The sequence below is a fragment of the Cydia fagiglandana genome, chromosome 18 (assembly GCF_963556715.1).
Source record: "Cydia fagiglandana chromosome 18, ilCydFagi1.1, whole genome shotgun sequence".
NCBI lineage: Eukaryota > Metazoa > Arthropoda > Insecta > Lepidoptera > Tortricidae > Cydia > Cydia fagiglandana.
The window spans coordinates 7,389,960-7,415,557 of NC_085949.1; the positions used below are offsets into that span (position 1 = coordinate 7,389,960).

Below are 25,598 nucleotides of genomic sequence, written 5' to 3' on the forward strand. Positions count from 1 at the left end.
TTTTGTAAACTTTCAAAAGTATGCCTGAATCTATTGGGCTACGGTTGTACGATGTGTCTTTTGACAATAACACTGATGTAATATTTTTTGTAACTTATAATGATTTTTAATTTAATTATTACACTTCTTGCGCTAAGCTTGTGTGAAGGTAAAAGATACGATGGATTCATGCTGTTGCGGGGTTTGCCGGGTAGCGAAGAACATTTAGAATTTTTCAAAAACGTAACGAAGAATTACGATGTGAACGTGTGGCAGCCACCAGGTTTGGTCAACAGGCCTGTTGACTTCATCATAAATCCTGACCATGCCGAAATAGTGAAGTCCGAAGCTAGGGATAAGAACATTCCCTTGGAAATACTACATAGTGACATTCAGAGGTGAGTAATTTTGGTTATGGAGTTCTTCTTATTCACTGCCAGCGCGAGCTACGTATAACGTCTCGGCCACGACCTTGGCGACGCCGTGACGGCGGCAACCATAGGTGGGAACGAAAGGTGCGCCGTATCTCGCTCCAGCCTATGGTTGCCACCACCGCCGTCGCCAGTCGCGCAATGTCGTGGCCGAGCCGTTACGCTTGTAGTCGATTGCGATAAAAGCGCCAACGAACAGAGAACACAAGCACACATTTCACTTGCAGTAAATATGTAATGCTCTTTAAAGTTTACTTTAAATGGGTCATTCTACTCAAATTCCCCTGGATTCTCATTCCCCTGGCTATACATATTCGCAAATTCCCAAGAGAATCCGCAAAGCTGTTTTGGCTGTAAATGGAACTTGGCACTAGTTATATCGTCACCAAAAATAAGATGCAAATAAAGCTGAATTTCCTGGGAATTTGCGAATAGGTATAGGCAGTGGACACGCAGCCGTCAGGGAGGAGTGGAGGCGAGCCGTGAAACGTGTCACAAAGGGAGACTTCCAATGATGACCACGACCGCTGTCGTGTCTGTCAAGAGTGTCCCGAACAAGAAGAAGAAGATAGCCAGTGGAATGAGACTTTTAGAGATTGACCCAAAATTGTAAGATGTTTGGGGAAATCCATTGATTCGGAATGTTCTTCCGTTAATCACCCATAATTTTAATTGATTTATTGTTATTTATTTCACAGCGCGCTCGACAATCAAACTGTGAACACGTACAGTAGGCGCAACACCAAATCATTTAACTTTAACAGCTATTATCGTGCAAATGATATAGTCAACTGGATGATGGATCTAAAAACACAGTACCCACATGAAATCAGCTTGTTCAGCATCGGAAAGTCACTCGAAGGCAGGGATATTATGTGCATGAAGATCATCTTTAAAGGATCTAAAAGAAGGTTAGAGACTTTAATGGGTGTATAAACTTTTTAGTGTTACTTATTGCCATAATTAAGTTCTCCTGGTCAACTCTTAAAACCCATATGGTACATACCTATTTAAATTTACCATACATGCATTTTTGTGGTAGACTCATAATCAGCCATTTGATAAGTTTTTTAGTAGAATGAGATTCCACATTTATTCTAGCAAACTATTGTCCTTTGGACTACGGAACAGAATAACAACACAAAAAATTTGATCAACCAAAAACAGAACTTAACAAATATACTTGTTTTTAAAAGGTAACAGAATCTAAGAAAAAAATATAGTCATTGCTACTTAAAGGTACTATTTTAAAGTTCCTCATATAGTATCTATCTAACATTGACCTGTAATGAAAATTATAAAACAAAACCATAATATAACGCACATTATGCATTGATATTTGTAAAAACTTTATGTTCACTTTCTGTATGCTGTGACTTTTCTCGCCTTTCAAATTTGCGATTAGCTTTTTTTTCACTCCAGGTCCAAAGTTGTCATTGAAGGCGGCATACATGCGCGGGAGTGGATAGGGACGGCCATGGTCACGTATATTATCAGTGAACTGATCCATGCCCGTAACGGTTTGAGGGATCAAAAACTGAAAGATATCGCTTATAACTACGAATGGTTTATCATTCCAATATTTAATATAGATGGCTACGAATATTCGCACACAACGGTAAGCATGTACAGGTTTTACATGGCATCCTTTTTTACTGCACTTCACAAGAAGAATTTTAATGTCTAGGTCATACTGAATTACTTACATAATCTAATCAATATAGAAATTTTAAAAATAGATAAGTATGCTGTTTTTATAGTCCGACTAGAAATGTAGAAAATTATTGAGGACAGACACCACATCCTACGTAACTGTCACATTTTTGACGTAAAATGCTTAAACATGGCAACAATTTATTATGGAATTTTTAGTTCCATTTTATTTAATTTCTACTATTTTGTGTCGCACTATACATCTGACCAATTAAAATTTGACTAAATGATGAACAGTTTTTCCGTTTAAAGTTGTTAAATATGAATTACAATCATAAGTAAGCCATTATTATCTTCCCTTATTAACACAGGATCGTATGTGGAGGAAAAATCGCCGTGGTGGTCATGGTGTCGATCTGAACCGAAACTTTGATGCGGCTTTTGGAAGTAAGATCTTAATTAATCGTGTTTAGTAATATATTGACTGGAAATACTCTAAAACTTTAACCCCAGTAATTAAGGTAAACGACTATAATATGTATAATATCCAGTCAACATTTCAACCACTGACTTACTATTTGTACTCAGATATTCATTCATAATTCTGGATTCTTTCGATGAGTCTTATAAATTAATACTTACTTGGCTGTCGCGATGATCCAAAATGAGTCTTGGCCTCCAGCACAAGAGCACGCCACTTTGCTCGGTCTCTCCGTATCACGCCAGCTTTCACTGACGCTGGGCTCTCGGAGATATGCCTCCACTCTATCCGCCCAACAATATTTAGGATGACCAACAGGACGGCGTTCAGCGTCCTTAAAATCCGCTGCGTCTTATATGTATTATTCTACTTTTTTACTTCTACTTTTTAGCCGTTGGAGTTACATTAACAGATAAAGAGTCAGAAGAATACTGCGGCCCTAAAGCGTTTTCTGAACCAGAAACCCAACACATAAGAAGATTTATGCAATCCACCAGCAAGCATTTGCCGATTAGCCATTATATATCATTCCATGCATATGGGCAGCTCTTCATCATACCGTATGCGTATACTAAGAAACACCTTGAAAATTTTAATGAAATGGTAAGCCATGGTATGATTCCCACCGACAGACTGGAGTCGGGCCGCGCCGAAGCGCATTTCAGTGTGCATATACAAGTAGGGATACATTATGTAATGACAGAAGCAATTGAGTCTGTTCGGGGCCGTCAGAGTCCGCGAGAAGTCGACCGGCTTGCGGCCGTACAAATGTGAAATGCGCTCCGATTCCGCCCGTTCGGTGGGAAATGTGGAAATAGCACGTAAACTAAACTGCATACAAACTAAAAAAGAAAGTAACTTACTGTTGTATTTTTATTTTAGAAAAAAATAGGAGACATAGCAGCAGCACGTATAAAGAAGAGATACGGGACGGAATACACTGTAGGGACAGCATTTGATACCGTAGGTAAGTTACAAACATAGTTTTTTACGCACCTATGTGAACTACGAAATAAATGCTTGTTTGGTACATTTAAATAACATGAACTCAGGGTTTAATAGCAGTCCAGGGGAGGCAAAAACATATTAGCGAATAACGAGGAAAAGTTGATTCTCTCAACGTCGAAGAAGTATAGAGTTAGACCAAGCCAAGTCTGCAACGACTTTGACAGCACACGCAGTGCCAGTGTTATTTTTAAAGAAAATCGTTGCTGGGTTTTATTGGTCTAACCAATATTTATTTATTTATCTTTCTTCTTAGGCTAGGTCATTTATAATATGAATATAAAAGTAAAATATAAAAACACTTACAAAACAATAAAAAATACATATAAACACATTCTAAAAAACCTAACCTAGGGTGCCGCCGGCAGCGGGGCAGGGCCCAAGCTGCCGGTGGTCAGGGCCGCAGAGTGAGGAACCGACGTACTATACGCGCCGTGTCCAAAATTACCGACACCCTTGATCCAGCCACCCAGCGAGAGTCTCTCTAGGTGTTGGTCGAGACTCTTCGCTATGAGACCGTTCGCTGACACGACTATCTAACAAACCAATATTTATTATTATATATTTTCCTTGACCTGACCAACTGAATTTATTTAATAAAACGAATATTATTGCTATACGACTTTTTAGGACATTTCAAGAGTATTTTTTTAATAGGTACCTAACTATATTTACGGGCGTATGTAACATTGGTTTGCTTCGTTTTAGGATATATGGCAGCTGGTGTAAGTGCATGTTGGGCCAAGAAAACGTTTCAAATCCCGTGAGTTAACAATAAATTGATATAACTGTTGGATTCTTCTGATAATTTATCGGTAGCCCTTATTTTATCCATTCTTAATTTTTGTCCGATCACTACTTAGAATTCTTAGGGTACCGTGCGTATAGACATCGGCATCGCCAAAATCGCACACCAAAAGGTAGGTATGACGTTCGCTATCGAAGCAGGTACCACTATGCTACCTACTTAATATGCTTATAAGCTTTATATGTATTGTCTTATCGATTTGGATATGGCATTCCAAAGGTTTGCTCTTATTTTAACTTTTACTTACTTAACTGAAGAAATATTTATAGGTACGTGAACGTATTCGAGCTTCGCGACACTGGCAAACACGGCTTTGCCTTGCCGGCTAACCAGATCAAGGAGACATGCCTGGAAACCATGGATGGACTGATGGAGGTCCTCAAACCACGGCGAACCAAACTGTCAGGACAAGATGACCTCGATCAAGACCAACCCAACGGCCAAGCTATGACTACTTTGAATGGATTGGTCTTTTCGATAAATGTTTTTCTTATATTGCTTTTCGGTTTTAAATAAAATTATTGATATGAAATTATAAAAATATTTACATGTTGCCTATATTAATTCATTTCTGTACGCTTCACCTACAGCGCTATGTAAATCACCTTATTTTACATACACAATGAGGATTTTCGATAAAACGGTCAATTTTTACGTATGCTGGCAATGAACAAATTATCCAAACTAATAAAAAAGAACTTTCTTTCTACTAGTGACCTGGATTAGGAGAATCTAAGGAGGATCATATAATTTAATTAGCATTTCTAGACCGCGCACCAAGATAAGAGGTTTTCTTTAAAAAATCCAAGGTTCTAAATACTTAAACTTCTTAAGACTTGCACTTTTTACAAAAGTCTACCTGCTCTCAGATAGCCCTCAGTCAAAATGCTTTCAAAAGTTTAGGATTAATAAATCCTAAACTTTTGAAATCTTTTTTTTGTAAACTCAAATAGGGCATTTACATTTAAATAACTTGTACAAGTTAAGCGCGACTTAAGTCGTGTTTCAGTGACGTCTAACCGTTACATTCCTGACAAAATGTATGGGATTTGACATTAAAATGTATGGGTTTTGTAACGATTGCTAACGGCCGGTTAGCAATCGTTACAAAACTGACGAAGGTGTTCAATTAAGTGAAAATGCCCAATAACGGCAATAACAGTTTTCTTCACTTTCCAAAAAAAAAAATACTACCTGTCCTACCTATAGGTACTCTTTTGTACGCAATCATCTTTTGACACGTTATTTTGACATAAAGTACAAATAATTTACTCTGTGGTAACTACTCTCTAAAAATCGCTGTCACAGTTCCTATTTCTTGTAGTAATTTTACAAAATATGTATTGCCCAACAACGTAGAAATGTCTATTCCGGGGTAAAAAATGTATTACATCACCACAGTTTTAGCAATTGCATCTGTTTGCAATGGATTAACGTACAGGAACTTTGCTCTGCTCCACGGTATGCCTCGGAATGACCGCGAGTTGAAATTCTTCAACGATATGGTTAAGCTCTACAATGTCACCTATTGGAGGAGACCTGGCAAAGTTATGGGGCCTGTTGAATTTTCTATTAGTCCCTATAATTATGATGAACTTATGATAGATACATACAGGACGAAGATTCGCTTTAGGACTATCATGGAAGATGTGCAAAGGTAAACTAAACCTAAAAAGTTTCGTTTAGTTGTACCACTGTATATATATTGTATGTAAATAAATGCTTTTACAAACAATTATAGATTAAAATTAAAAAAAAAAGTAGATGAAAAGTTTTTCAGCTGTATATACATATTTATATCGTTTATTTAGCGGAAGAGATCTTTCGAAGATATCTTTGTCTTTGTAAATAATTCCTTACTTACCAGTTATATTCTATCTTAAGTTTTTTAAATGTTTATTTAACTTTAAAAACGCTAATATTTATACAATATCTGTTAAACTTTTCTATACAACCTCATCATCATCATCATCATATCTGTGCCTCCAGTGTAAAAGGGTTAAACTCGAGTTTGTCCAAATTACAAATTTTGCCAGTACAAGGTTTATTACATGAAACTACATCTTTTGTGCTGACACCCACAGCCCTACGACTTCTAATTGCTGAGATATCGATTGTGCAAAAGGGTTTAAGTTTGCCAAAAATCTTAACCATTATGTTCAAAACGATTTATTTTTATATAATCTCGTTTAAAAAATTGGTACTTAAGAATCGTGTTACGAACGATAGTTAAAGTAAAGTTTAATCTTAATGAATAAACTACATTTCAAGAAACATTCGGTGTAAAGAAATCAAAATTCACTTAGATCTATTTCAACTACCGAGTCTAGTTCGTGAATGACGGTAAAACTTAAGTTTTTTTATTATTCACAAACATTTTTTAAGACGTCATGATGTGTAAAGGGGTATAAATAATTTACTTTGACCGTTTTTCACCATCTGGTTTCGCTAAATTGAGTTAATGATTATGGTTAATGTTCACTTAGATTCCTTTCCATATAATTTTTTTTGTTGGTCAATGTTGTGCAAAACGGTGGAAGTCAAATATCAAAAAGAAAGTCCTGTAGAATAAAAGACATCTAAAAGGCTGATTATGAAATAATTGTGCAACAAAAACAAAAAATAAAAAAACAAAGATGGGGAAGTAAGACAAACAAGTACAACTGCCCTGTTGTCAGTACAACACTACTACAGTAGTACAACATTACTCTGTTCAGTAACCATTCACAATTTCAACAGAGTAATTAAATATATTAAGTCACTCTTTAATTACATTGATATTATTCTCTTTGGTTTGTTTTTTGTAACATCAATCTAAAAAAAATGCAATATTTAGTTCCCAAAATGGTTTCTTTACACAACACAAAAGTTCAAAAAGATTTTAGCAACACTAGAGAAAGTGCAGTTTAACCTTTTCACACATTCATCATTTTTGTGAAAAGGGATATTAAGTTGTTTTTGAAAGGCAATATTTCCGTTACTTTCACATAAAGTCAGGTTAATTTAAATGACAAGTTATAATTCATGACTTAAACTATCTAAACTAAAAACAAAAATCTATTTTTTTTAGAAACAATGCAGAGAAAACACGGTTAGAAACGTTTTTCGGCCATACTGAAAAATTACATATTTTGAGTATAACCCTTTTACACTGTCATCTGCCTTCTCCTTGGCTACCTGGCCGCGTAGCCAAGATGCCAATCGCTTACGCTCCGTAGCGATCGAAACGCAATTGTCACTGTCGCGCTAATATGGAAGAGTGATAGAGAGACATGATGCTTTTCGTTGTCGAAGCGATAGCGATTGTAACCTTGGCTAGGCCGGCTGATACGACACGACGTTGAGCTTTTCCTTTACTTGATTTATGAACGTTCTCCTTGGTCTCCCCCCTCCCCCCGTCTCCTTGCCTCAACTTCCCTTCAATGATGTTACTTAAACACCTTAAACGCTAGTAAAACAACCTAAACGTTAATAATTTCCTGTAATCTTATTTTCCAGTGCATTCGATGAACAGATAATTAAACATTATTTTAAGCACCATTTGGATTCATTCAAGTGGAAAAACTATCATAGTCTAAACGACATTTACACTTGGCTGAAAGACCTTCGCGCTGCGTACCCAGAAAAGGTTCAGTTGTTGCATATTGGAAAGACTTTTGAGAATAGGGATATATTCGCTGTTAAACTAAAGTTGGATACAGATAACATTTTCAAGAAAAGGTGAACACTCACAAACATTCTAATCCACTTTTAATAGTTTTATATAAATACCTACCTTCATTTTATTCATACTAGGTCTGAGAACATTATTTTGTTTTCATCCTAGTGGTTCAACCCTTACTTACGTGAACGCTATTTCTAGCGATGTATTTATTAGGGATGTACCGGCTAGTCGCCGACTAGTCGGGAAAGCCGACTATTCGGCCACATTTATAGTCGGCGATTAGTCGGCGACTAGTCGGCGAAAATGGCCGATTATTCGGCACTTTATAAGAAAAACAGAAAAACAGGGCAAAAAGAAATAAACAGCAAATACTTTCACCTATTTTACCCAACTTCCTATTTAGGGTGCTTACGATAACTTTTGTTCGAAAAATTGACGGTGTGGTCGCTTTCTTATGTCCGATTGTCGGGTTGTCGTATGAAATCTAGCCTTAGTGTTTTTTTTATTTGATTACTTATATTTTTAGCGTTACTATAATACAATATGATGAATAGCGCGACGAAAGGGGTAGAACGATTGTATTTTGAGTGCATCTGAACCAAACTTAGACGAAATTAATGATCTGGCTGACTAGCCGACTAGTCGGCCGACTAATCGGCCATCCGAGCGCCGATTAGTCGGCTAGTCGGCCAAATCAATAGTCGGTACATCACTAGTATTTATCTAATTTAATCACGATTAATCATCACAGAATTAGACCCTAATCAAGACTTACAAAATCAACTCTCTTACCATTAAATAAGTTTAAGTCTACATTTATTCCTCGGTCGCGGCCTAACTCAAAACACTTCCCAAATATAATATCCTACTTCAACACGAGCTCAACAAGTATTCTTTTTTTTATCTTCAGATCTTCACACACAGACCGAAGGTCATAATAGAAGGCGGAAGCCATGGAAGGGAGTGGATATCCCCAATGGTAGTGACCTTTATGATACACGCCTTAGTAAACGCTAACAATACCAACAGCGAAGAGTTGAAGGTGGTAGCACCCATATACGACTGGTTTCTCGTTCCTGTAATGAACCCAGATGGATATGTGTATTCACAAACACAAGTATGTATTTTGATGTAACAATCCATTCTCCACTTACAAAAGTATTTTTTTTTTCAGAGTCTACTATATTCAGCGCAACATTAAGTTAGTGCTACTGTACTATGTAAATACGTAATACCAGTATTACCAGTACTAGTACTACTAGACTAGTGACACTAATATTTTTTTACCATTACGATATTTTCGTATAGAACTTTTAAAATTTTATACGATTTATATTTTAGGATCGATTGTGGAAGAAAAATCGTCGTGGTGGTTATGGTGTCGATTTAAACCGAAATTTCGGAATTTCATTTGGAAGTAAGTATCAGACCAATTCGAACGTGCACTTGACATCATTGAAATTCGCGCGTTCAGTTTACTCAAACTTGTCCGCACATTTGTGAGAGCGAGACGCCCTGGCCAATAACAGCTAACTGATCTTCTTCTTCTTCTTCTTCCTAGCCTTAATCCCATCATTTGGGGTCGGCTCTCCTAGTAATTCTTCGCCAGGACTGTCTGTCCCGGGTCGTCTGGGCTGGTATTTTTGATTTATTTAAGTCCCTATTTATAGTGACCATCCATGTTTGTCGGGGTCTTCCTCGCCTCGTCGACGGCGGTGGGTAAATGTGCAGCACTTTCTGTGTCATGTGGTCAGGTGGTCGCCGCATGACGTGACCATACCATCTGAGTCGGGTTTCTTCCAGTTTGTCAGGGATAGGTTTTACTCTGAAACTGCCTCGTATGTGTAAGTTTCGTACGCGATCCAGTAATGTCACACCACCTGCCCAACGCAGCATTCTCATTTCCGCAGTGTGCAGCTTATTTTCCTGTTGTTTCTTTAAAGGCCAACACTCCGCCCCATATAACATAGCTGGACGCACTGCAGCCTTGTACACTTTACCCTTCATGTGCACCGGCATTCTTTTGTCACACAGCACACCCGACAGCTCCTTCCACTTCATCCATCCTGTGTTTATTCGGTGGGTTATGTCAGCATCTATAGATCCATCGCTGCTAATAACTGAGCCAAGATATTTAAAGCTGTCTACCTTTTTTAGTGGGGTGTGCTGTAGTTTAATGGTGTCAAGGCTACTAACGCCGCTAAAGTTACAGTGAAGGTATTCAGTCTTTGGTCTACTGTAATAACAGCTAACTGATATGATTCCAATATTATTAGAATATTGGTTTGAACTGTTTGAAGTCAATAATAAAAAACCGGACAAGTGCAAGTCCGTTATTATAGCGGCAACAGAAATACATCATTTGTGAAAATTTCAACTGTCGAGTCATCTCCGTTCGTGAGATACAGCCTGGTGACAGACGGACGGACGGACAGCGGAGTCTTAGTAATAATCCCGTTTTACCCTTTGGATACGGAACCTTAAACATACCACTTGCATGTACCTAAGCGCTCGTAGAGGTTTACTGTACCTATAGGAACTAGTACTAATATCTTGTTTTGTTTCAAGTGTGTTTCGAGAAAACCCTTAACCAAAACTACATATAAAAACTAGCGACCCGCCCCGGGTATCGTCTTGGGTCGTCCCATTCGTTTTTCGTCAATTTCTTAAATAAGTCCTATTCTGCTTTCGTCACCCATTCTACATTCGTCAAAATCGTTGGTGGCTTTCAATGTAGAATGAGTGACGAAAGCAGAATAGGACTAATTTAAAAACTTGACGAAAAACGAATGGGACGACCCAAGACGATACCCCGCCCCGGCTTCGCACGGGTTAACAAATTACACCTTAACCTTCCTCAAGAATCACTCTATTGACAGATGAAAACTGCATAAAAATCTGTTCAGTAGTGTTTAGGGTTCCGTACCCAAAGGGTAAAACGGGACCCTATTACTAAAATTTCGCTGTCCGTCCGTCCGTTCGTCCGTCCGTCTGTCCGTCTGTCTGTCACCAGGCTGTATCTTACGAACCGTGATAGCTAGACAGTTGAAATTTTCATAGATGATGTATTTCTGTTGCCGCTATAACAACAAATACTAAAAACAGAATAAAATAAAGATTTAAGTGGGGCTCCCATACAGCAAACGTGATTTTTGACCAAAGTTAAGCAACGTCGGGCGTGGTCAGTACTTGGATGGGTGACCGTTTTCTTTTTGCATTTTTTTCGGTTTTTTTTTGCGTTATGGTGCGGAACCCTTCGTGCGCGAGTCCGACTCGCCCTTGCCCGGTTTTTTTGAATTTATCACGAACAAACACACAAATAGATAGTGTAGTGATAGTTAATATTATACCAGAATACACTGAGAGAAAAATCATTAGTAAACTAAACTAGGAATTAAAAAAACAGTTCTGTACTGGGGGAAAAAATGAAGTTTAGTAATAATTATAGTCGTTTCACTATTTCTGTAAAGTTTATTTATTTCTACAAACAGTTCAGTAATCCTAAATCTAATTTCAACAAACAGATAATAGAAATTGCAAGAACTAATAGAAATTGCAAAAGTCAATTTGTTCCTATTAGTTAACTCTCCTTGTCCCCGGATTAAGTTTATTTTTGTAATTCTAAGTGTGTTTTTGTTATCCTTTTCTCTCAGTGTATTTATCAGTTTTATCTTTATCACACAGATCTGGGAGCTAAGAAGGATAAAAGAGATGACGAATACTGCGGCAGAGAAGCTTTTTCTGAACCAGAATCAACGGCTATGGCCACGCTAGTGAGGGACAACAGTTTCAGACTGGAGTACTATCTGTCCTTTCATGCTTATGGACAGTATATCATACTCCCTTACTCCTTTTCTAAGATGTACGAAGATAATTACAATAGTACGGTAAGAATAGTACATAATAGTTCAGTACAGATTTGAAAACAAAGTTGCTTTTTTAGGGTTCCGTACCCAAAGGGTAAAACGCGACCCTATTACTAAGACTTCGCTGTCCGTCCGTCCGTCCGTCTGTCACCAGGCTGTATCTCACGAACCGTGATAGCTAGACAGTTGAAATTTTCACAGATGATGTATTTCTGTTGCCGGTATAACAACAAATACTAAAAACGGAATAAAATAAAAATTGAAATGGGGCTCCCATACGACAAACGTGATTTTTGACCAAAGTTAAGCAACGTCGGGAGTGGTCAGTACTTGGATGGGTGACCGTTGTTTTTTTGCATTATGGTACGGAACCCTTCGTGCGCGAGTCCGACTCGCACTTGCCCGGTTTTTTATTTATGATGTAATTTGTTTACGCACCTTTCAACAATACATACCTCTATTTATAGTAAAATCATGTACCGATTGGTATTTATTTTAAGTTAAATATAATAATTTATATAATATATAATAATTTTTCGTAATATTTTTTTTTACTGTTTATATAAGTCACAGCTAACAAAGTCCTATCATGTTTATAGGTATTAAATAATTATGATAAAAGTATTTATTTTTTTCAGAAAAAGTTGGCTGATGCGATGGCTCTAAAACTATTAACAAAATATCAAATTCAATATAAAGTTGGCACTAACTTTGATACACAAGGTAAACAATAAAATATTATTTATGCTAATGTTTTTTCGTGTTACTTAACCTCTAGCCGCCCATACTTCAAACCTTGCCAAGCAAAATGAAACTTTATTTTGTCAACACAAAGTTCAAATTAGAATGGAACAGGATACCTTTTTATAGGTCTCTGGGCGGCTAGAGGATAAAGTAAGAGTTCCACCACGTTCCACTACAATAAGACATACCTATGTACATTTGTATATTATATACCTATGTACTTAACCATTTCTTTTTTGAACAAAACGTTATGCAGTAGAATTAACAATATCGACACTAGTTGGTAATTGATTACTTTCCACGCTTGGATCATTTAGTCATTTAGTCATTTATTCAATATTGCAATGTCATGTACAGTCACCGGCAATAATATGTTACACAACGAAGGCCGCAAAAATATCTGACACGATCTTATTTTTAGAGCCATAAGAGCGTGTCACATAATTTTGCGGCCTTCGAAGAGTAACATATTATTGCAGGTGACTGTACATAATAAGGTGTTACAATTTAAAAGGCCAGTTCATAAGGATTGTAAGGGCACACAATAGTAAGATACATGCATATTTGCAGTTTACTGATTAAACAGGTCTCTAAGGCGATATAATAATAATTTAAACTTATCGATTAATTAATAGAATGTCAGCTATTTAACATAAATTAATTCAGGATTGTAACGTCAAAAAATACATTGAAATAATAAATAGTTAATTATATTATTTTATTTTGTCAACTACATAGTACCTATATATTTTCAGAATACATACATAGTACCTATAAATACATATAAATACATAGTACCTATATATTTTCAGGATACTTAGCGTCAGGAGTAAGTGCAGACTGGGTAAAAAACGCAATTAACGTTCCGTAAGTAAAGTATCATATTTGAAGTACCTTAATAATTAGACTCTATTTTAGTTTGGCCAACATTTTAGGGCCCCCCCACATCTGGCGTCTTTCGAGCGTCGGCGTCTACAATTCTATGGCCGACGTCGACGCAACGTCGACGCAGAGTCGACGCAACTGCGCAGCGACGTCATTTTCCATAGCGCTGGACCGACGCCGACAGACGCCGACGCTCGAAAGACGCCAGATGTGGGGGGGGGCCTTAGTCTTCTCTATAAAGTTCGACTGTAAACCGCCGCAAAATTAGTTATCTCCAAGGCGTTTCGGAAAATAGTTTATACTAGGAAACACGTGTTTACACGTGTACATCTTTTGTTCTATTGGGTACCCACAGCATGAGCCTTATTGAGCTTACTCTGGGACTATGTCGATTTGGGTAAAATTGTCTTATACCTCTAATTTATATATTTTATGGAAATCTTCCAAAAATTTAAAAAAAAAATCTCGCCAATATAAGAAAAAATTATAAAATATAAGTTCCTAGAAATAACCAACATTTTTGGAATCAATCTACAACTTGCACATCAGTACTAACACATCATCATCATCATCATCATCATCTCAGCCATAAGACGTCCACTGCTGAACATAGGCCTCCCCCTTTTTTGGGGGGTGAATGCCATAATCGCCACTAACACATAAATTGTGAAAATAATCTGCTTTCAGCCACGTGGCAACCATCATGTTACCAGACACAGGCGCGTTTGGATTCGCATTGCCAATAGATCACATCCTGCCCACTTGCCAAGCCACCCTGGATGGCTTGTTAGCGTTTCTAGATCCGCCAAGCCCCGAAGATGAAGATGCTAAACTGACACTAAACCGTGACGGCAGAAGGTTAGGAGAAGAAGAAGAAGAAGAAGATCCTCTTTTTTTTGGTGATGGTAGTGCTATTCTGGAGAACTATGCCTTTTCAAGAATTTTATTTGTTTGTAATGTGATTGTGTATATGTTTAGCAGATTCTGGTAAATGTGCAGGATTACACAGTTATACCTATTGAATAGCATTTGTTTTATTTTCATTCATTTTTGTCACTGCCTGTTTTAGCTCTAGGTATATAATATTATACTACTCTTTGCACTAGGTATTGTATAAAAACGTTTTGATAATAATATAAGTTTGTTAAAAAGACTAACACTATATCACTACCAAATCACTAGGTACTTACACCATAAAACAAAGTCCCACGCGGCGTCTGTCTGTTTGTGTGTTTGTTCGCGATAAACTCAAAAACTGCTGAACGGATTTTTACGCGGTTTTCATCTATCAATAGAGTGATTTTTGAGAAAGGTTTAGGTGTATAATTTGTTAACTCGTGCGAAGCAATCAAACTTCTATGAAATTATGATCTATAAATAACGGTTTACTAATGTGTTGCATAGTGTTGCAGAAAGATTTTTGATATATTTTTGTATTGCATAATGTTACTTGGCAGAAATGTCGTTTGGCAGAATTACCTTTCCCATATATCATTTAGCATACAATCATTTCGCATAGTTTTAACATCCAGAACCATATATTTTGGCATACTGTTGATGATCGTAATAGTCTTTTAAACGAGTATTAATTTCGCAGATAAATGTATTGCATAATATTTAGGTAGCATAAAGTTATCAAGATGCATTAAAGTTAATCAGATAACCCAACCTAACCTAACCCACTTTTCTGGTGGCCGTTCGTTTTGTATGAAGTCGCAGTTCTAACCTAACCTAACCCACTTTTCTGGTGGCCGTTCGTTTTGTACCTATGAGGTCGCAGTTCTAACCTAACCTAACCCACTGTTCTGGGAGCCGTTCGTTTTATACAGGAGGACTTTACAATTTCTATTACAACCTAACATGATCTTCTTATATGGCACAGGTTCAATTTTGTTTGGGGGTCACAGTTCTTACTTAACGTAATCCACTTTTCTGCAAGTAGAAAAACATTATGCCATAATGAAAGTTTGCTGCAGGATGATTAATATGATTATGGTACATAAAATTATGCTAAACCAAAGTCTGCAAAAGTAATCTTCTGCTAAATTATATGCTGCAAAATGTATTGTATGCTTTGTAATAATAATGCAAAGTAATATTCATGCCTAATTATCATTCTACTAAAAGTGTTTCTGCGATACATGTTATGCGAAGTGTATTTCTGACAATATTATGCCAGAAGAGGGGAACCCATAAATAACACTTTCACTGCGTGTGCTATCAAAATCGTTGCGACCTCTTCTGTCACAATAAAAGTCTAGAATTTTGACAGAAGCATGATCATTGCGAATACTGACGTTATTTGTTACATTTGTCAATTTGACTTTGTAGACTATTATGATGACCATTAAGATCTTTGGTTGTTAAAATAACTAATTTAATAATATTAACAGAAGACCCTTTATGGAAACTAAAACCTTCTTATATTACGTTTTCAGTTTTGATGCATTCTTGCTAAATAGCCTAACTGTATAGGTCAGCACAATACATGTGTGTAAGGATTTGAGGAGACAATGAACTTGGCGAACGTTACGTTTGTTATGCTTCTGCTACTGACAAAATGTAACGCTAAATCTTACAGAGACTATTCTTTGGTCCATGGAATTCCGAAATCCGAGCATGAATTGGATTTTTTCAAGGCGTTGGATACGTTTTACAATGTCACATTCTGGAGAAAGCCTAGCTTGGTTGATAAACCAGTTGAGTTCAGTCTAAGTCGTTTAAATTTTGCAGAACTTATAAGAGATACTAGAGATATGGACATTGAGTTCGTAACTTTGATCCGTGATCTGCAAAGGTAAGTTAATCGTGCTTTAGACTGACCTAGCTCAATAGTTAGTGTAAATAGTTGATAAAGAGGCTCAACAAGTGTTATCATTCAGAATAGAAAAGCGACATTCTATCCAGCTTTAAATTTGGTCAGGTACTCTCAATTATTTCAAGATCTTACTTTCTACCTGACCTTTCTGTAATCGTTTTAATTTGTCTGATATAGACTGTCAAGTAGTTTTTATAGAACTTAATTTTGTAAATGATGTTTTCAGTGCTTTCAATAACCAAACTATTAAGCCGTATATTAGGCGACGAATGGAATCTTTCGATTGGAAGAACTACTACAGTGTAGAAGATATTTATAATTGGCTCAGAGATCTTAGTGATGCACATCCCCGTGAAGTACGAATACAAAGCATTGGACAGAGTATTCAAAACAGGCATATACTTGCTGTCAAGATTGAATTAGGGGCATCTGGTCAAACTAACAGGTAAGCTGAAATATTTAAGGGGCTACCCGAGGTTTTCATCGTTTTTTGACAAGTTTCGAATCGTATCTCCTTTTTTTGCAATACAGATAGAATTATAAGACAAACGGTTATCGGTTTTTCGATCCATCCACCCATCGGATTTTGAATAAAATTCTTACTTATTTTTTTATGAATTTTTTAAACATTGTCTAAAACTATTTTTGTATCTAGCTTGCAGTGAAGGATCTTATATGTACGAAATCTACATATTTGGGTTTGTCTTTGACGTCTCTAAAAACGTGTCCAGGGTTTTAATTTTAAACTAATTAACACAAAAGTTATGGCCAGAAAACCAGTCTTTTAGCCTAAAAGTGTTCATCTTTGATGCCAAATATCTCGAAGACAATGAACTTTGAAGTAAATATGGGATACTACATTTCTTAAAGCCGTTGCTGTTTATATAATAAGCTACAAAAAACATTAGAAAACTAAGGGATTCAGATCGAAGGTCATTGGGTTTAATTTTAGTCTACGGAATAAAAAAAATAGGCTTTAGAAGGTCGAACCATACTGTTCGTCCTTAGTGGTAGCAAGGGGGCGCCATAAGCCTTAATTAAGAAGTGCATTCGACCTATGCCGCTGAGGCCCGGTGGCCGAATGGCACAGGCACCTGCCGCGATAGCACAGGACGCGGGTTCCAGCCTGGGGCACTGAAGGCCTTGGTCATTTTTTCTTAGGATATGATATTTTATTTCAGTTTATAATGTTAAAGAGGTCAAAAATAATAATTGGTAATTTGATAAGCTGTTTTTTTTTACAATTTCTTTTATTTTTAAGCAATAAATTATTATCACTATTACGAGTAAATTATACAAATATTGTTAAGGAAATATAATTAAAATTATACTTAATATCCACGTTTTACCGAAAGTTGGTACTTAAAATCTACTCTTGGTGAAAAAGGTGGATATCTAAGTACAAAAAAATTATGACCGCGGTGAATAGAAAAGTAGAAGTAGAAACCTCTTGAGTAAGTTTCGCTTGAGGAGTTGTTTTCTTTCAGACCCGTGGTTATGGTCGAAGGAGGTTCCCACGCTAGGGAATGGATATCACCCGCATTTGTAACCTTCATGATAAATACAATTCTAAACTCTAAAAACTCTACTAATCAAGAATTGAAGCAGATAGCTAATTCGTATAAATGGATTTTCATCCCTTTATTAAATCCTGATGGATATGCGTATTCACAAACTGATGTAAGCATTCATTTAGTTAATAGGGAAGACCGAGGTGAGTTGTGGCAGAGGAGAGTTGAGACCTCGTCGATTTTTTGAAATCTTTGAAACTCACCTCGGTCTCCCCTATAATAGTATGTAATATCCGGCGAAGCGGAGGTGATGACCCGTCCGCTGGTTTTACCGGTGCAATCAGTGAACGTAGGGCAGCTTGTGGCGAGCTGTTGGGGATTATTAGCGACCTCTCGTTACCCGAGTATTCCTGGGGAGTTCTGTTACCCGCAAGGAGGGTGGGTGAGACAGGTTTCTCTGCCTCTGGCTTACCTTAGCCGCCCGGCCAGAGCTAGAGTCGTTAGAGCTATAAGCTTCAGGGGTGGAAGTGTAATATGCATAACACGCGAGTTGGCACAATAACTGTCAACAGCCACTGGGTAGAAAGCGGCGCACACCTCTCGATAGCGACACCCCTGAGCCGCTCACACCGATGTTGTGCTTGAGCCGTCCTAGATGTCGCTTTGTGTGGGTAATATCATATCACAAATAATATCAGTATTCTGTTCTAGGATCGTTTGTGGAGAAAGAATTGCCGTGGAAAGTATGGTGTTGATTTGAATCGAAATTTTGGTGTCGCATTTGGAAGTAAGTTTAATTTACGATTGATTGAAAGACCCAAGCCTCTAAATTTATTTTTGTAATCCCATGTGATCCTCTAAAGTCAATTGTTGAATACCAGTAAAGTGAAGTGTAAAGTATATAGACCGCGAGCCAAGAGCAAATTTCCATGACCTAACCTTGGTGATAACTCGTGTACTCGTTAACGGCTGTGTATGATGAACCCTCGTGGACGTCAGCTGCCGCTCCGTTAGTGGGTTGAGGAATGGCAGCCACCGACCATGTAAAAAAATAAAATAAATTTTGTCATCGCCTCCCGTTTGATAATTTTAATAAGTATCTTGATTTGCTATATATAATAATTATGTCTAAACAGAATTCTGCCCATCAAAGGAAAATAAACAAGATGAAGAGTATTGTGGTGAAGCACCTTTCTCTGAACCGGAAACATCGGCACTGGCAACATTTATAAGCGACCATAGCGATTCGGTGGAATATTATATATCTTTTCATTCATATGGCCAGTATATTATTATCCCTTACACATTTGCAAAAGAACATATGGATAATTATGATACAGTGGTAAGCAAAGATATCATTTTAACTTTTCGTAGGTGGCTGTCAAAATATATCGATTAACCTCGTGCCGCCCACCATACAAAATTATAGCCAAGGAAATTAGAATCTTATTGTATATTCAATTGGGTTGAATTTCATTTGTTCGAAAATTTTACAAGACAAATGTAATGCTGCCTAATTTGTTTTTCATTAAGGTTGACATTCCATCGAAACTGATTGTACATCCTAAATGTACATTGGGCGGCACGAGGTTAAATTAACCTCAAAACTTTAGTAATGGGTCAACAGCAATAGGTAGGTGTGCATTTTAAATTTTTTTAATGTGCCATTTTTTTTTTCGAAAATCCATCTACTTTTGGGTCATTACTTCTCAGAATCACAGGACTATTAAATTAAAAAAAAATGTGTCCCAAAAAAACTTCAGTTTTGTATCGTATTTTCGCAGACTTCTTGTATGGACCATTACAAACATGACACCCGAAATTTGTATGAAAAATTGGGGGCACTTTTTTCTTGGCTCATTCAATACTACTCGGGATTGTGAGTCTAAATAACCCAAAAATTTATGGTTTTTCGAAAAAAGGAAATGGTGTCATTTATTCTGACAGCCCCCAGGTACGCCATTTATTCAATAACTGGGCGTCAAATAAAATGATCCTTATTGCCATCACCTACCTTAAGTCCTTGATGTGTCTTCTATCTGGTTTAGGATAAAGGAGATAAGGGCAAAACATAACAGGGTGAGAACCCAATATGCCAATGGTTTACGCTTCTTAGCGAACGAAACTCAACTGTCTCTGTCGCACTAATACGGAAAAGTGATAGAGAGTGGCACGTTGGCTAACCCAGGGTTATTATGGTGTTGCTTGTATATCCTGAACATAACGTTTTGTGTTTCATTGATGGTGATGAATGAAACTGCAAAAGGGAATATTACGCAACACTAGAGGGCGTCACTTGCTTAATCAATTGCCTAGCATGAAACACGACAATCGAAAGTTCAGTTTCTGCCTCTCTATCACCCTTGCTTAAATTCGAGCGATAGAGAGGCAGATAACGAAATTTCAATTTTCGCGATAGGCCACTTGTGAACAAACCGCCTTGATGCATCAATGTCACAGTGAAAACTTGTCTAAAAACTGTTTAAGGCCTAGTATTTATAAGTTACTGTATGGTTTACTAAACACATTAGTGCTGCACTCTGACGGCAGAATATTGCAGTAATACTCCCTTTTGGAATTACGCCTTACTGATTCCCATAACAATATCGATCAATAATCAATATCGAACAATATTGACGACCAGTCTGGCCTAGTGGGTAGTGACCCTGCCTATGAAGCCGATGGTCCCGGGTTCGAATCCCGGTAAGGGCATTTATTTGTGTGATAAACATAGACATTTGTTCCTGAGTCAAGGTTGTTTTATATGTCTATAAGTATGTATTTATCTATATCGTCGACTAGTACCGATTAATGAGTCACGAAGAAGTCAGACGACGCAATGGAGCCACGCTGTTATGTCGTCGCCCAAATCTGATGTTTTATTCGTATTTGATTTATATTCATAGTTTTATTTGTTTTTTTTTATTGTATTCTTATTTTGTAGTTTCACAGTGCCTTGTTTTTTTTGTAATGCTGTGTCACTTATTTGAGTAATAAATAAATATATGACGCATTAAAAAATATTTTGACCAACTCTACTTAATGTTTCAGAAAGAGTATGCTGATCAGATAGCAAAACGATCATTGCAAAAATATAATATTCATTACTCCGTAGGAACTGCTTATGATACAGTGGGCAAGTATTTTCACTTTTTTTCCCCCTTTGTTTGTAAAAGATTTATCTGCATTTCGGTAGGTATCCAATTGATCTGAAATTTCGCAAATCTTCGTCTGAGGACTAGGCAAAGTCGACTAGGGGAAATTTTAACTACTTATTAATCGAAATATATTATATTATTAACTAGAGTGCCATGAATGTCCTAAGAGCGAAAAAAATCTTTTACTTTTTTTTCTTTTATAATGTAAAACATGGAATACATTTATTTCGTTTAGTTGAAAGTTCCCGCAGTCGAAATTGCCTCCTCTGAAACTTAGTAAAATGCTCTCGGTAGTCTTAACCTACCTACCGTCAAGAAAAACATGTGCTCTTTGTCATAATAATAATTATCGTTACTTTTCAGGTTACGTTGCCTCTGGAACAAGTGGTGACTGGGTGAAAAAAACCAAAAATGTCTCGTGAGTATTACTTAGTATACCTAATAGTGTTTATTTGTTTTGAGAATGGAGGAGGATCGCAGCGCTAAGAGGGCATAACTGGGACGTTCGGTAGGGCGGAGGCCGATCGGACGTCCCAGAGAGCCTACCGCGAACCACGTTCGACGTGCTGCCTCCCTGTCACACTTACGTACGAATTTACACGCGCGACAGAGAGGCAACACGTCGAACATGGTTCGCGGTAGGCCCTCAGGTATCGCTGGGGCGATGCGGTTGAAGCGGACTTGCCCCATCTCCATGCCGATAACTGGCGGGAGATGACACAGGATCGAGACAACTGGCGTGTACTCGTGTCGGAGGCCAATACTCATTTTGGGCCGCTGCGCCATTAAGTAGTAGTAGTAGTAATAGTGTTTATTTATACCATGGTAGCAGGGTACCAGATATGTCAAAAAAAATTACAAATAACTTTATCTTCTAATAAAAACATTCACTCTTAGCTAACCATTGGTGGATCTTATCTCTTTGCGATAAGGTTTACTTACAATTTTTTTGTCAACATTAAATAATGCATAGAATCAATGACAATTCAAAAAATTATATTAACTTTTAAATTCTAGTCTAATTGATTCTATAATATTGAGTAGGTACTAGCTTCTACTGTCTACTTTTTCAACGCGGAATGATAGAAATAGATAAAATGGAAATAATTTATTCGTAAGAAACACAAAAACACAGAAAACACAGAAACACAGAAGAGAAGATTATACAAAACAGAACGACATAGAGATAATAAATTGCCACAAAATAAATATGATTGATAACACTATCCTATGTCCTTTCCCGACCTTCAAATTATCTCCATACCAAATTTCATTGTAATCGGCTCAGCGGTTTAAGCGTGAAGACGTAACAGAGTTACTTTTGCGTTTATAATATTAGTAGGTCTTAAAAACACAGAAAAAATACTAAAAGCTTGGAAAAAAACTAAGAAAGTTGTCCGAGTAGCCACGAGCTCAAACAAGGTCTGTAGAAATAGTATATTTGCGTGAATTATGGTACCAACAATTTAGATGGTAACATTTTCTTTTAATATATTTCGATGTTCAGTACATCTCGCCGACAAACATGCAAATTTATTTACAGACAGAACAGACAGACAGAGAGTTCAGATTTTTGTAGACAGGTTTATCTCTCTCTGGTCGGTCCCTCATTACTGAGGATCGTGGTCACTGGAACCCCTCAAATAAACAATCTGTCTTCATCGGTTGCGGTCCAAAGTAGCCCTCACTACTTAGAATAGAATAGAATAGAATAGAATATTTTTATTCGTGACAAAACTTATAGATAAAACAACAGGTAATACTACCATGGTCACGAAATGGTCCCGACTCAGCAGGTGCTAGCCTAAAGGCTAGCGCTGGTCTTCCGTCGGGGCCATGGACTATTACGTCTAAATTATAAAAGAACACATTATGACTACATATATGTATATGTGTATTTTATGTAAGTATATGTCTAAGTATATATATGTATAGGTATGTTATAGTTTATGCGTATTTATACTATTTATTAATATGTACCTAGTACTGGTTTTTTTTTTCTTTTTCTTTAAGTACTTATTCGCTCTCGTCGTCCTTTATGTGTATCCAAAATTCTCATAGTGATATTTGTCCATATTAAATTGTCTTTCACCTGTTAGTATCTGATCCTTTCGCATTTTCTCAAAGGTTAGCTGGAAGAGATCCCTTTTAGGGATAAGTTCGCCTTTGTACATAACATTTTTATTTTTGTTTTGTTTTTGTCCATTTTATGTAAACCTGTTTATGTGCAATAAAGTGACATACATACATACATACATACATACATGACTATAATATTATATAATAAAATTAAAATTACAGTTAATATGACAGTTAAAATGAGTGGCGGTTGTAGAAGAGACGAAAAGCAGTAATACTAGGAATGCGTCAAGGGTGCTTAAATATAGCTAGTCTCAAGTTTGAGGCACTCTTCGTTTAATTGGTGTTCGAGCATAAACTTTTTTTAAAGTTGATTTAAAACTGTGAATGCTTGATGTAGCTTGGAAGAGGCGGTGGCTTCCTTTATTTGGTCAGACCAACGTGTTGGCGATCGGCCTCGTGTTCTCTTGCCTTCGGTATTGTCAACAATGACCAATTTTTCCAGATTACTATCCTCTCTTCGCATGATGTGACCGAAATATGACAGACAGGTATCGTCTTGGGTCGTCCCATTCGTTTTTCATCAAGTTCTTAAATTAGTCCTATTCTGCTTTCGTCACTCATTCTACATTGAAAGCCACCGACGATTGTGACGAATGTAGAATGAGTGACGAAAGCAGAATAGGACTAATTTAAGAACTTGACGAAAAACGAATGGGACGACCCAAGACGATACCTCCAGACAGGTTTATAGTGGGATTGATAAAAGGATCACTAGGGCAAGAAGGACACTCATATAAATAAATAAATAAATAGTAAATATTATGAAATGACTTTACTTTTATTTTCAGATACACCCTAACTATTGAGCTTCCCGATCAGGGTTACTACGGGTTTACGTTACCGAAAGAGAAAATCTTGCCTACGTGTGAGGCGACAATGGATGCTTTACTTCCTTTCCTGGACCGAAAAAATGATACCAAACTCCGAATCCATTTGTTTAATGGAGCTAATCGACACAAGAACTTTAAAACTGTATTTTTTATAGCCCACAACTGTATTATTTTGATAGGTCTTCGTATTTGAAATAAAATTTGTTTATTGAGAATAAGTTTTAGATTTTTACAGTACGTAAAATAGGTAGTTCCAATAAACTAGCCAACGCATGTTCATAAAGGTTAGATGAGATATGAAAATGATAACCACAGTTATGGTCAAAACTATAATGCCAAATTTTTCTCTTGCTTCAGTGTGTCTTTTTATTCATTTGATCTTCGTTACTTTACGGCCCGATCCGAACTTTAGGATATGGATTAGATTGTCAAATGACATGACGTCTCTTCAAACAAAAACGCCACATCTAATCCATATCGTTTCTAGAACTATTAAATTAAAGTATCTTAAAGTTATAACCGGGCTGTGTGTATTGACACCTGATTCATATCCCTAAAATTAGTAAGATACAGACTTCGATCCTTTTTCTTTGGGATAATTGAGACACAAATAATAATCCAATAAAAGGAATAACCGATTAATTCACATACAAAAGAAAAAGCAACGCCCTGAAAACTGGACAATTACTAACTCACCAAGCTAAATTGAAACGTATTACAAAGCTATACAGCTCCAATTCATTTGTATTTATCCAAAACGATACTCATGCCATTAATGATGGGAGCTATTGTCCAATAAAACAAGGCCTCTCGGGGCGCGTATGCTCCGAGCCAAGTTGTCACATGGATAGAAATGCGGCGGGTCTAGGTAAAATGGCCGATGGTACCAAAATAAATGGCACTAGATCACGTGATATGACGATTTGTCGTGACGCCTAAACGATTACACGGGTCATTACTCATATTACCACCTTTGATAACATCATTTTTGCTTCCATTACAGAATTTATTGACTACCAAGAAAGCAGATGTGGCTAATAATTGCTGATTAAATGAGCTTCATCACGATAGTTTTGAAATGTTTAATGAAATATCGTGATATAAATTACTTTGTGATTCGAAAGATAAACTAAAAATGCGTAAAGTAAATTAATATTCTAAAAATAGATTTATTGTTTTGATATCTAACACGCACTGTATGAAAACTAAAAGATTGATACTGGTAACAACCAAAGGTAGACTGTTGATATAAAGATATGGTGTTATAAATTGTATTTTCTGACATTGAATTAAAAAATACCAAAAAATATTAATTCATATACGAATAAACGAATGACCAACCTTTTAAAAAATTAATCATATTTTTCAGATTTAAACTGTAAAAAGGTGTACTACTCCTTTTCTAGTGAACTATGTGATAAAAATAAAATCGTCACTTGACTTATATCCACCGAGACATGAACCGTGATTACCTTTTTTTATTGTTTTCAAGCTCCCTGTAATTATTTCAATGCAGCAAGAAACTAACCGTGCACATTAAAATCATAACAAGGAAATACAGACCTAGGAAAATAATAGCACTTAGCGAATTTAATATTTCGAAACGTCTTTAAAACCGCTCCA

At 36.8% G+C, this 25,598-nt stretch overlaps 2 protein-coding genes across 2 annotated transcripts in view; both read left to right on the top strand.

Moving 5' to 3' along the window:
• LOC134673309 (uncharacterized) overlaps positions 1 to 25,598 on the top strand; it is a 317,469-nt gene that overhangs the window by 8,660 nt on the left and 283,211 nt on the right. The window lies entirely within an intron of this gene.
• LOC134673597 (uncharacterized) lies at positions 43 to 24,168 on the top strand. Its single transcript, XM_063531597.1, has 19 exons — positions 43 to 377; positions 1,109 to 1,321; positions 1,833 to 2,028; positions 2,435 to 2,510; positions 2,936 to 3,147; positions 3,427 to 3,511; positions 4,258 to 4,312; positions 4,627 to 4,867; positions 8,932 to 9,138; positions 9,363 to 9,438; positions 11,706 to 11,908; positions 12,526 to 12,610; positions 13,444 to 13,498; positions 14,204 to 14,421; positions 16,250 to 16,313; positions 16,561 to 16,779; positions 17,822 to 18,048; positions 21,367 to 21,421; positions 23,934 to 24,168. Exons 1-19 carry the CDS (start codon positions 100 to 102, stop codon positions 24,166 to 24,168), a joined length of 3,000 nt encoding a protein of 999 aa, XP_063387667.1. The 5' UTR covers positions 43 to 99.